Source organism: Poecilia reticulata, chromosome 22, assembly GCF_904066995.2.
Source record: "Poecilia reticulata chromosome 22, P_reticulata-male-v2, whole genome shotgun sequence".
NCBI lineage: Eukaryota > Metazoa > Chordata > Actinopteri > Cyprinodontiformes > Poeciliidae > Poecilia > Poecilia reticulata.
The window spans coordinates 4,714,730-4,727,991 of NC_088851.1; the positions used below are offsets into that span (position 1 = coordinate 4,714,730).

Genomic DNA, 13,262 nt, shown 5'->3' on the forward strand with positions numbered 1-13,262 from the left:
ACGCTGATGTGTGTGTGTGTGTGTGTGTGTGCAGGTCTGGCGGTGGCCAGCGCGCTGGTCGACGTCTCCCAGCAGATGTGCGTGGGCTACAAGGAGAAGTCTGGGGGTCTGAGGAGCCGCAAGCAGCAGCCTTCTGCACAGCCGTCCACCTGCATCTGAGCCTACCACCACCCTACACCCAACGCTCTTCATCCCCCCACCCTTCTCCCTCCTCCTCCTCGCTGCTCAGCCTCCCTCCTTCAGAGATTTCTGCCAGCTCCGCTCTGGCAGGGAGAGGTGCATGCTGGGACGTAGTACTGGAACATTTTGATGAGATCAGCAGGTTTCCCCCCCCCGGCCCCCCTACGCTCTCTCTCTCTCCTCATACCAGAACTGACTGAGACAAAGATGGAGGGATGTCGGGGGGGTTCGGGTGGGGGTGAGAGAGGACCAGAGGAGAAGCTGACTCCGCCCCTTCCTCCACGTTTTACATTTGTTGACACGGCCTGGACGGAGTGGAGGCGGCTCGCTGCTACAGCTCATCCTCAGTCTCGTAGTTTCTAAAAAAAAAAAAAAAACTCCAGAGACTCTGCAACCCTAAATGTTGATGTTTTAATTTAAATTATAATTTTTGTTATTGTTGTTGTTCTGCTTTTTTTTATTTTTATTTTATTTCACTTTGAATCGAAGGAACAAACTGGAAAACTCTTAACTACACACTCCAAAAAAGAAAAAAACCCGCAGCTTCCCCAGCTGTGTCATTACCCATCTGTAAGCTCCGAGTCGAGGCCGCTGACGGGTCGCCCCGGGCAACGTAACCGCACATCCAGCAGCCTTCCGGTGGCGACGACCCGCAGTTGGATGATTCCCTGCGCGGCCAAAGTCTGACGTTTCCATCCGGAGCCACCTTCCTGGAACTGGACCGGACAGAGGACAGGAGACGCTCCGTCTGCCTCGGGTCAGCTCAGCAGAGGCCGCCGCCCTGCCAGTCTGCTTCCAACGTTTCACACACGGCGAAACGAATCATATGTACATCCATTGGTAGTTTGTGGACATGAGAAAATGGCGTCTGATAAAAATGTTCTGGCTCTTACAAGCTAACTACAGCGGTGATGAACATAATCGGACCAATAGTTCTGTCTCTCGATTGTTCAAATTATTGATCCTGAATCCTAAATGCATTGCTTTGAATTGGGATTAGGCTGCTCAGTCAGCTGCTCAGTTATGTACGGCTTTCCTGTTGACGGACCAGGATTTATACGGTACCAGATCGATTGGAGCAGAGTGGTCATCATGTCTTATTCTGTTTCTTTGTTGTTGTTTTTCTATATGTGCTGAGTGATTCATTTTACCCCAACATTTTATTTCAGATTCTTTTTTCAGAAAGTCGTAACGAAAACAACCGTTAATGTCTAGCTGGAGGCCGTGGCACCAAACTCCACTGATTCAACCAGCCGCGGTTAAAAACACTACATTTGTCGATGAAAAACATAAAGATGCTGCTATGACAAAAAAAAGGTGAACAATAAATAAACCAATAAACATACTTAAAAAATGTAAATTCCTCAATAAGAGACAACACATCATTTAGCACAGCTGTAAGGCTGTAAAACTACCAGCTCTTTCCCCTGACTAAATTAAAAGAGAAAAATAGCACTAATAAATGTTTATGCCTACTTTTTATTTTTTTCAAAGAATGGAAGATGAGGGAATCAAAGGAATCAGTAAAATGTCTGCCGATTGCAGCAAACAACAGCGTAGTTATTGTTGCGCGAGTCCATCTGGACGTCGGATCGTCTGCCGTTTTCACCAGAGTTGCATCGGTCAGAGGCTTCAGGCCGACTTCCAGTCTACGGTTGTTTTTGTCAAATATTTGATCTGCAAGATTAAGATTTTCAGCTTTCCTGAAATCTGCTGAATTTGTCTCCCATGTGCGGTTCACTCATACGGCAGCTCTACCAAACACCAGCTATTGTTTTGAATTTCTGTTTGCATCAACAATAGCCTGTATGAAAAGCACAAAACTGCTAAATTAAACGTAGCTTTCTGTTGCAGGAGCCTGAGTGAACAAACAGCCTTTATATCTGCTTTATTTGAAAACACCTTACTTTTACTTAAAATAGACAACTGAGTATTTTCCCACAGTCGCCATGTTTCCACCCAATTTGCATGCGAATATCTAGCAAACATTTGAAATGTCGCAAAAAAGAAAAGGGAGAATGCAAATTAGGCGTGTTCCAGCTACTGGTTTGGAGGGAATCAACCAGACTATGCTAGCCATAATTTAATCTGATGATGATGCTATGCACAACTGTCATAAGCAGGAAGTAGCGGCTGCTAGCTAGCACAGACCACACATCTCAGAAAAATGTGCGGTCCTTACCTCCTAGGTGAAGGTTCAGATTTTAAAATTCTTCCAAGTTTTGTGCTTCTGGTAAGATCCAGGCCCAGCAGTGGATGGGAAAGTTTAATATGTTAGAACTTATTCGTCAAATCTGTTTCCATCTCCACTTTTAGCGCATTAACTCTTTTTTGGAAAACCCATGTATTGTGGGCTTTCCGATAAATGCTAGTTTGAATGTTCCTGAGTTTTTTTGCAAAACCCAGAGAGGTTTTCCGAATTTTGCCGTTTCCATCCACCGTTTCTAATGCGATTAAAAAAAACTGTAATGAAAACAAGGCTAGCAAAAACACAGTTTTTTTAGTTGTTGCTGCCAAGTAGCATTTCACGGAACTGGAAAGGACCTGATTTTTTTTAACTTTTGACTGACCAGTTGCCCTTCCAGCTGCATTCTGGTCCTGAGACAATATATTTTTTGTACCACATCTCCACTTTTTTTTAATTAATTTATTTTTTTACCTTCATCTCCATTGTCATTCTCAGTTTCTTCCTTGACGGTCATCTTTTCCGCAGCCACAACACCTGCAGGGTTCTGACAGAGACATAATTCAATAGAATAAATCCCCCCTCCCCTCCGACGCCTCACAAGGTTATTAACTTCCCGCCCTCTGAAAAGTGCCGTTATGGAACAGTTTAATAACCTGCGTTGTGCCCTAAAGAGCTTGTTGTGTTTGGTTGTGAGCTCTCCCATGTGCTCGGTGCCGTAGAACTGCGCAGCGTCGATCCGGTCGGTTAAAGGGCACACTTTTAGCAGCGGGAAAAGGTCAGAGCAGAAAGCATGAACAAAGTTGACATTCTGTAATTATAAAGCACCCCACAACTCCACTCAGCAACTCCAGCAGTCACCTCAGCATTAAGAAGTCAACACTACATCTGCTGCTTTTGCTTTTTTTTTTTTTTTTCCCCCCCTCTTCACTCATCATGTCCATCTAAGCTAATTTTTTTTGCGTTTATTACAGCATTAGAAACTACTGTTTAAATCTGCTGCTTCTGCTGAAGTGTGTTTTTAAAAGTTTCTCAACATCACACACACACACACACACAAAAAGCAGAAGTTATAAAATGCGTGTTACTGTTGGATCTTTTTTTTCCACCATCTTTAAGAAAACAAAGGCCTGCCATCCAGTGCTTTGCTGCACTGGATGTTTAGCATCAGAGTCTGCAAAGTCATTCGAAAATGTCGCCGCTTTCTCGCTTTTCACAAACTGATTTGCAAATTAAAGATTAATCATTTATTACAAACCGGAAAAAAGAAAAAAAACATTCAGTAGTTTGTCCGGGAATAGATGGCGACCAGAATAAAGATAACCTGTGGTTAACGTCACGACATGACAAACATGAAAAAAAAAAACATTAAAAAAAGTTACATGATGCAGGTTTAATAAAGAAATGCGGGGTTGACGTCATCGTCATGGTAACCTGCGGTTACCATGAGGATGGCTGATGTCCTGCTGACACTAAGATGTCTGACCTCTGTCTGGCTTTTGCAGCTTTAGCAGGACTTTGAGTCCAACAGCAGCAGCGTTTCATGTTTTATTCACTTCAGCACCATCACCATCGGTAACAGCCATTAAATTACAAACCACACTTATGTTTTTTGTTTTTTCACAAACATCACCTACTTTATTTATTATGAAGTAAAACAACTACAAAGTGTCTCTTTTTTAACTCCTAAATGATTGTACAACTAAATGAAATGTTCTTAGCAGTCTCAGGTTTTAGGATAGCTGAGCAGAGCCGGTCTGAAGTGACCCACTGATTGGTTTTGGAGTCGTGTTTCTTGACATTGATGAAACCTAGAAGCATCAAATATGACCTCAGATTTACCGTCAGCTGCTGTGTTGCCTCAGTGTTCGGATGCATTGCGAGAAAATAGGGGAATGTAAATGAAATATTGCAATTTCAGCACTTGTCTTGGACATGTCACTTCCAACTCTTTTTTTTTTTTTTTTTCTTGCTGAGTAAGCGGTCTGTACAGGAACATGTAGGTGGAAACAACCTGCTGGACTTAGACCTGGAGAGCAGTGCTGGTCAATTTCATCGTAAATTAGGGTTACTGAAGCATTTTGACTAGCTAATATTAATCACAGCAAAACAAGTCCAGACACTGATTCAGTTGGCCTGTTTTTGTTGTTTTTTGCCAACTCATGAAAAGTTTTTTTTGTTTTTTTCGTAACATGGAGCAGTTTTACCTCAACTCTTCCATCTTATTCAAGTGTGTTGGAATGTCAGATTTCTTCCATGTTTTCAAAAAATACTCATTTTGGTTCAATGCCAACAGGTACAGTGTTAAATTATTGATATTAACAACAAACAAAAACAGAAACATGCAGACTATAGACGTGTTTGTTGCTCTTCTCAAATGATCAATTTCCAGTTTTTTTGCTTTTTCCGATACTTCCTCCAGCCAACCAGGCGCTAACCTGTTGGAGCAAATTTAAACCAAAAATCGTCCAGATTCCCCAACAGTCGATTCCTTGGTTCGTCCCAACTGCACCTTCAGAACAATGTTCAGTGGACTGAAGGGTTCCACCAGTAGACCAGAGGATGGTATTTATGTGGACCAGCTGGAGGGAATGGCATGTGTCTGTCCAGCTGGCAAGGCTTTTTTTTTTTTTTTTCGTTTTTTATGTTGCTTTTAAGTTTAAAACTGAAAACTGCACGTTGCTTTTTATACAACATTGCGAACCCGGCCCACATCTTACCAATGGATTTGTTTTAAATATTGCATGGGGGAATGGCACAGTGAGTGCAAGGGGAGACTTTTTGCAGCTACTAAAACAGATTCCCCACACAAGTTCTTACCTTGCCGTGATGTGCTGGCCGATGAGAGTTATGAATATCTTTTTTGTTTATGAGTTAGTATCACAGGAAGATGTTTTAGCTTCATTTTATTCGTTTCCTTGCCAACTCAGACATCACCGGTTTAACAAATCGGATCTAAAGAGCACAAAACATCCCCTGGTATCTGTAAGACTTCAGTCTCTTGACCTTCTCCCTCTGAGTCTCGCACATGGAAGCTCAGCCCCGACCGAAAACATGAACTTTACTGTCCGAGCGCTTCCCGATGTCGCGTTAAAGGACTTCCCCCGGTCCTAAAGTTCAGATTTTCCACACGATTACCTCCCGCCACCCGAGTGTGAAGTGGCCCCCGAGCTGCTCTAAATATCCGAAGGGATGGATGGAGTGTGTGTGTGTGTGTGTGTGAGTTTGGGGGTTGGGGGACGTGTAGGAACCTTGTACGCTGTCACCTCGGTGCTTGCGTGAAGAAATGGGCAGCTTCCTCCAATCGATCTCACTTACCGAGCCTCAAACTCTGCCAGGTAACTCTCTCACCTCTACATCGGCCTTACTTCCGCTCACTAATCTCTTGTGTTTTCCTCTTGAAGTGTACAAATATTTATAAATCGTCATGGAAATAATGTCTAATTTTAACAGTACAAGTAGATTTATTTTTGTCAAACACTGGCAGCATTAATGCGTATTTAAAAAGCTTCGATGCACAGGTTTAAAGCATCCCAATAGGGTCATTGTAAAATCAGGCATTACCCTCTTCTCTCTCTCTCTCTCTGTCTCTTTGTATAGCGGCATTATATATATTGAGGAAGTAGTTTGTTAATATGTATAATTTAGCAGTTGCTGTTCTTTATTTGTAAATAATGAGAAAGTATTGTGAATGGCTTTTGAATGAGTTTTCAATTCATTTAAGGCAAATTCCATTCAGGCTTTTAAACATGTGATTACAGCACATTAGCATATTTTGTATGTCAGACGGCACTGTAAGGCAAACCAGCATCACTAAAAGCTGATGAACATGTAAAACTTGAGAATGGCTTACTGACCTTGTAATTACTGATGTACATAAAAGAATGACAGAACATTTTGTCTATTATTAAATGTGAAAATTTCACCCACTGCTCTGTGTCCTTCTGTCTGGGTTTCATATTTAAGGGGATAGTTAAGGATATTAGATGTGAGGGTCTCTGCCGACTGATCTGGGGTTGCAGTAGATAACGCTTTACTTCAATAGACGACTTCTAGCATTTCAAACAGCTCCAAGCTCATAAAAAGATGATTTTATGAATCTTTAAACCATTGTCATTCTTGCATTTGGTGGTTATTAAGACTGAAGCCAATTAAAATCCTTCCATCCTCTGAAGTGTCCCCGGGTCTTTCTCTGGGTCTTGTCCCAGTGGGACGTGCCTGGAACACCTTCTCACCTAGCAGGCATCCTCACCAAGATGCCCGGCACCTGAGGTCGAAACTGCTGCGCGGAGGTCGGTAGCCTTTGTTTACGAGGCGCCAGCGATGAACTGCGTCGCGACGCTCCAGTGTTGACTAATTTTGATCATTTCAGACTTTAAAAAAGAATGCAGTGCTAAATCTGGCTATCTCGCTAATAGCCTATATTTGACACAAGGTTGAACAGTTTATTTTTTTAAAGTTATTAGACAAGAACCCGACCAGAAGGGGGGAGAGATGTGCGGCAAAGGTGCTGAGGACAGGAGCTGCAGCTGGAGCAGGGTTGATCATTTCAGCCTTTACACTAAGGATGTAGTGCTCAATCATGTTTGAAACGGTGTTGAACAACTTTTGAAAAAATAATTTTGTAGGCACTAGTGACCGTTATTAGGTAGTGACCCCCAAGGAAGGAGGTAAACTGTGCCGACGACAGGACTTGAACTCGGGACTGCCGGGCCGAGAGCTCGTATCCTCCTTTTATGGAGCGCCTGCCCTGCGCTAAGCTAAGCTAAGCTAACGACTGCGAGTCGCGACGCCCCAGGCTTGACCTATTTTAGGTGTAGCTGCAGGTCAGGATGTCATGATCCGCTTAACGTTCCATTTATAATTCATGTCAAAACCGAGAAATGTTTGGTAAAAACAAAAAACAAAAAGTTTCCTAAATGTCCCGGAGTCACGCTGCGCACATCCATAAACAAGGCGAGATGACGATAATTGTCTGAACGAGGCCTGGTGTCAGTCGCCGCAGCAGGTGTCGCGCTGGCGCCCTGTGAGTTAAAAGTGCTGCTTGGAAAGAAAGGTGGTGTTTCTTCCCCCCACCGTGTTCAACTGTCATATTGTCGCACACGCCCCGCTCCTCCAAGTGGGATGAAACAAATGTTGGGAGTAATTATTTGTAAATGCGCTTTTCCTCGGGCCTGTTTTCAAATGATCGCTGCTATTTTTAATGCGGCGCTTGATGTTTTTGCGAGGCCTCCGGCGAAGCGGGAGAGGCTGAGCGTCGCTGCTCCGCTGTTCTCACCACCAATTATTCATCAGCAGTCATCCCCCATCACTCTTTCATTCCACCTCTCCCTTTAATCTCTCCGTCTGACACGTCTCCCTCCTCCTCCCTCTTCATGTCTCCCTTTGTTTCTCTCTGTCACTTGCTCTTCTTGCTTCTTCCTCCTTTCCCCAGTCTTTCTCCTTTTTCCACTCACCCGTTTTCCTTTCTAATTTCATAATCTCTAAACTTTTTCCCCCTTTACTTTCCTCAGAATCCTATAATCTTTTCAACACCTTCACTTCCTTTGCTCTGCTACCCCCACCAAACCCAGTCTCCTCTGAATTTTTCTTTCCTTTGGTCTTCTCTTTTCATCTCTACTCCTCTATTCCGGCCTTCTTTCACGTTCCTTCCTCTCACTTCTTTTTGTAACTTATGGAAGGTCAGTGTGTCGGTGCTCCGTGTGTCGCCTCACTCTTGCTCCTTCCTCCTCCCTTTTATGTTCTCGACAGCCAGTGTTTACTGCACAGGTTATCCGCATTTTATGTGATAGAGCTACTCAAAGTAATCCATACGTCTGAAGTGAAAGGAAAATACGTTCCTTGACTTCTAAACGCAAAAAATGTTGCACTTTCTTCTTTGCAAAAATTTCTCGGGGTCAGTCAGATCGGACGGAGAATGCCTTAAACATCGATTTTCAAGTCTTGCAGCAGAATTGTACTTTGGTTAGGTCTGGACTTTGACTCTAGGCCGTTTTCATACAAAGATATTCTTAGATCTAAACTATTGAGTTGTAGTTCTGGTTGTGCAGAGTCGTCGTCCAGACGGAAAGTGAAGCACCAACCCAGTCTGGAGTCTTTTCCAGCCTCTGACGGGTTTTTTTCAAGGTTTTTCCTGGGTTTAGGATCATTCCCATCAACTCCAACCAGTTTCTCCGTCTCTGTCTTTGTCGCCTAAAAATATTACTGGCAGGCAGAGTTTTCATGCATTGCATCATATTATAGCCTACCAAATATTGTAGAGGCAGTCCATTCCGTTTGCAATACTGTATGATCTGATGTTGCAATAATGACTGCAATATGATACATTTGGTAGCTCTACTTTACAGGAAGAGCCTTGTTATAAGTCTTTAAGTCAAGTCAAGTTTATTGGTACACACAGGTTCCACGTTGTTGTTCACACCCAGATATTTTGTGCATGCACGAAAAGCTGGAGGGTAAAAAGTCGATTCTTTTACTCGTCATTCATAGTCGTGCTGCTGTGGTAGAATGATTTTATCAACAAAATGAAACCTGGAGTTGTAGATATTACTAATTTAGTGCTGTGCGCCACTGCAAAGGGAAAATAACAGAGAAACAGTTGAAGATGAACCCAAAACCACTTTTATTCTACTTTTTTCTCACTTCCTGCGAATGATCGCTGTGATAGGTTAACTTGCTTAGCTATTTTGAGCCCCTGCTCTACTGATGATCTGTCACAGAGTTAGGGTGTCTGTCAGCAAATCACAGCAAATTCTGCAGCACATCTACATGTTAAGATTGTCAAAGTCAATAGCGTAGCTGTGCTACCCAGGTGAAAAAAAAGTATTCTTTAGTATACTAAATTTTAACATACTTTAGCATACTTTTATTGATGTACTTAAACTGTACTATTTTGGAACAACAAATTTTGTGCTTAGTATACTTTAGTAGTATTTAAATAGTATTAAATTACAACTAATACTATATTTTAGTATACTATACGTACTTTTTTGGAACAACTTCAAGTGTACTTAGAGTGTACTTAAAGTATACTTTTTAAATATAATATTTCAGAGCTTTATTATTATATTTTGATATAATTATATTGAGTGTAATAATTCTCTCAGAATTATATTAAATATATATATTTCATATACTTCAAATATATTTTAAATATACTATTAATATATTAGTAATGTATTTAAATTACACTTAATTTTTATTTTAAAAAATTTTAATAAACTACAATTATAAATAAACTACAATTTTAATTACTCGTGAAAGTCTTTATTCCTACGTACCTATTTTGTACTTTACATGCATAACTACACTACAGTACTTACATTGTTTTAGGCTACAATTACATGGAAAGATTAATTACACAAGATGCCCAAGGTAAGCTTCTAGCCCAAGGACTTAAGGAGACAAACTACCTTAAAATCTTTCCATCCATGATCTGAACACCCTGATCCTTGCAGGGTGTTGAGGGGGGCTGGTGGTGCCCATCTCCAGCAGCCATCAGATGAGAGGCAGGGTTCACCCTGGACAGGTCACCAGTCCATCATAGGGCCCTGAAAGTCAACAACAAATAAAAAAATGAAAGATAAATGTTAGATTAACAAGAAGAGAAAAATTCTTTCCAGTTACCTTTAAATCAAATCATGTTTAATAAGCACTTAGTGTTGGTAACACAGCAGTTTTTGTTGTTGAAAATGTAGCTAGCTGCTCATTGAAAAAACAAACTTGCATCATGAAGACAATGTGAAGGTTCATCCTCAGAGCTGGTTGGTGATCTGGTGGAGTCAGAGCTTCTTCTGAGACAGAAAGTCTTTAGGTTTCCTAACACCTGATTTCTCTGGCTTCCTCTTTCATCTTCATTTGCTTAGTTAGACTGCAAACATATGTTGAAGATAAAATCATTGATGAACGAGTTAGAACAACAACCTCACAATATCAAAGTCTCTCTGTCTTATGGAGCTCAATTAAAACCAGGTTAGTTTATGAATTAAAGTAAAAGTCGCAACAAACAACCTCCATGCAGTTATAACATGAAGCTGAATGGTTGCTATAGTAACAATCATACAAGTCACAATAAAATTGATAAAATAATTATTTAAGAAACCAACATAAGTTATATATCTTTACTGCACTGTTTATAATTAAATGAAGATAATTAATAATCAAATTTACCACCAGCTAGCAACACTTAGCAGCCTTCATCCCTCCAGGCTCCTTTTGTGACACACATTTCATTTCCATCGGTTGTTGTCCCGTTGTGTTGTCGTCTAACTCGGACTATGACGTCACCAGATTGAATTGACCAAAATTAGTAACTATTGTCAAGGTCCTCTCTACTTTTAAGGCAATATGTGAGTAAAAATGGCGAATTTGAACAGCATCTCTTATCTTCTCTGCGTTCAAGTTTTTTCTTCTCTTTGTGGCGTTTTTTAAATAAATGAAAGTGTGAAATACCGCCACCATCTGGTCTGGAGTATTAACTAATGCAGCTAATGCAAGTTTTACATCACACATCTGAAAATGGATTGGATACTTTCTTAAAAATTACATCATGATTATCCTTTTTTTATTGTATGCAATTTTAATAAATAGTAAAAGATTATTAAGGCACTTAAAAATTCATACATATTCATTCATATTTTGTTCACTTAAAGTATACTTTTATTTAATATATTTAAAGTGTATTTTGGTACAATTATGTTTAAGTGTGTTTAAAGTTCTAATTTCAAAATTGGTACAAGTGTATTTTTAGTATACTTCAGATATACTTATAGGTAGTACACTTAATAATTAGTATACTTAAAGTGTACTTTCCCAAATTTAAGTATGTTTGAAGTATGCTAAAGTATACTTTTTTTTCACCTGGGTACTTCCCTCTCTCTGGCTAATTTTTCCTGACCTTGTTAGCAAAGCAGTTCAAGGTGCTTTATATGATGAAAACAATACAGTAACCAATTATGAAATAACCAATAACCTTTGCATTTTGTCAAATGCCGTCATCCAAATCATGACTAGTCACCATCAAATATATACATTAAATTGATGAATGTTCCAGTTATTGCGAATTGAAAATAACTCTAATCAGGTGGGGTTTTAGGCTTGACTTAAAGGAACTCAGTGTTTCCCCTGTTTTGAAGTTTTCTGACAATTTATGCCATATGTGAAGACGGTGTTGCAGTAATCAATGCGGCTGAAGAGAAACTCACGGCTGAGTTTCTCCAAATCTCGCTGAGACATTAGTCCTTTAATCCAGGAAATGTTCTCCAGGTGATAGAAGGCTGACTTTATGACTGTCTTTATGTGTCTCTGAATGTTCAGGTCTGAGTCCATCACTACTCCCAGACGTCAGCCCTGGTCTCTGGTTTCTAGCTATAACAACTGAAGCTCTGTGCTGACTCTAGGTCATCCCTCTTTATGTCCAAAGATAATTTCTTGAGTTTTATTTCTGTTTAGCTGGGAAAGGTCATGGCACCTCCACACATCGATTTGTTCCCACTGATTTTATTAAGCCATAGAAGAGTAAAAGTTTTGGATAGAAATCCATGCCAGAGTGTTCAGATTCTTATTTCTGAAAAGAACATTCATTATATTTTGTCTGTCACTATACAGTTCTGCCCTACTTTATCCTGGAACATCGAGTGAAACCCTCAAACAAATCCATGCGAGTTACAAGCTGAATGAATCATTTTGTAAGACTCCGCTCCCCTTCCTCCCATCAGCATCCATCCTGCCTTTGTCATGTATTTTGTCATTCATCCGTTCTTGTGGTTCGTCCTTCACCCGCTTTTCTTCTCCGCCCTTGAACCCCGTCACCACACGCAATTTGTTCATGTGAAGGCTGACCCAAACCCAGACGGGACGAGGGAGGCAGGTGAAACGTGAAGGGCAGAATTTGTTCAAAGAACTCGGCATGACGGAAAAATAAATAAATAAAAAATCCTTGAAAGGGTCCGGATGGGTTGTAACAGTAGATTGAGTGGAAAAGATGGAGATCCATTTGTTTATTTTCTTTTTCTAACATTTTCAAGCTTGGTGTGTTTTAATCAGATCCAGGATTATGATTGGCCGATACTTACATGTGAAGCCCATTTTATCCCCCTAATCATATCTTCATCAGCAAAGGTTTAAAGATCAGCCTCTGTCCTCTTCTGCTCTGCAGTGAGTGTTACTCCAATAGCTAAAACTTTCATTTATACCAGGTGAGTCTTTCTCCCCCGAGAATGTGGACCGGTACCGGTACTGGACTGATTCTGAGCCTTGAAATGATTTTAACTGAAGTTTCACATAACTTAGAAGTTGATGTAAAAATAATGTTTGTTTTAGCCACAAAATGATTCTGGTCAGCAGCAAACAAGACATCACCAACTACAGCTTAGAGCAGCTCATCCATGTAGCCTGATGTAGAAACATTTTGCTAGACAATGTCAAACATTGAGAAGTTTTAATTATCAAACACAGTGTGTTATTGTAAAAAACAAATCACTTCATAGTGAAATTGTGTGTTTTTGATAGAATGACATAGAAATTATTTAAAAAATAAAATCAGCTCCACTGAGGGGGCCCCTTAGTGGTCCATAAGCGGCTACTTAGTTTGCATATGCCTTGGGCCGGCCCTGACCTGGACATGACTGAAAGGAGCCAGAAAGTGGAGGAGATGAAAAGAAGCTTGGTTTCACAACAGAATGTTCCAAAAAGCCAAATCACAAAGTGAAGCTGCTGTAAAGGCCAGTTATATTGTGGCAGCAGAGATCACAATTCTGGTGGTAGGTGTAAAAACTCTTCCTGACATGATGAAAGTTTGTGACCTCGTGTGCCCAGAGACAAAACAAACATGTTCAAATGTGAGCCTGAGCAGAAACACTGCAGCTGATCGCACCTGTGATCTCGCCACCAATCTGTA

The 13,262-nt window shown here is 40.7% G+C and overlaps 1 protein-coding gene across 1 annotated transcript in view; it reads left to right on the forward strand.

Moving 5' to 3' along the window:
• atrn (attractin) overlaps window positions 1-6,290 on the forward strand; it is a 143,149-nt gene extending 136,859 nt beyond the window's left edge. Inside the window, exon 29 of the mRNA XM_081603589.1 lies at window positions 35-6,290. Coding sequence (XP_081459715.1) covers window positions 35-159 — 125 coding nt within the window. The 3' untranslated portion in view covers window positions 160-6,290. The remainder of the gene's footprint in view (window positions 1-34) is intronic.
• Window positions 6,291-13,262: the final 6,972 nt, after the last annotated feature.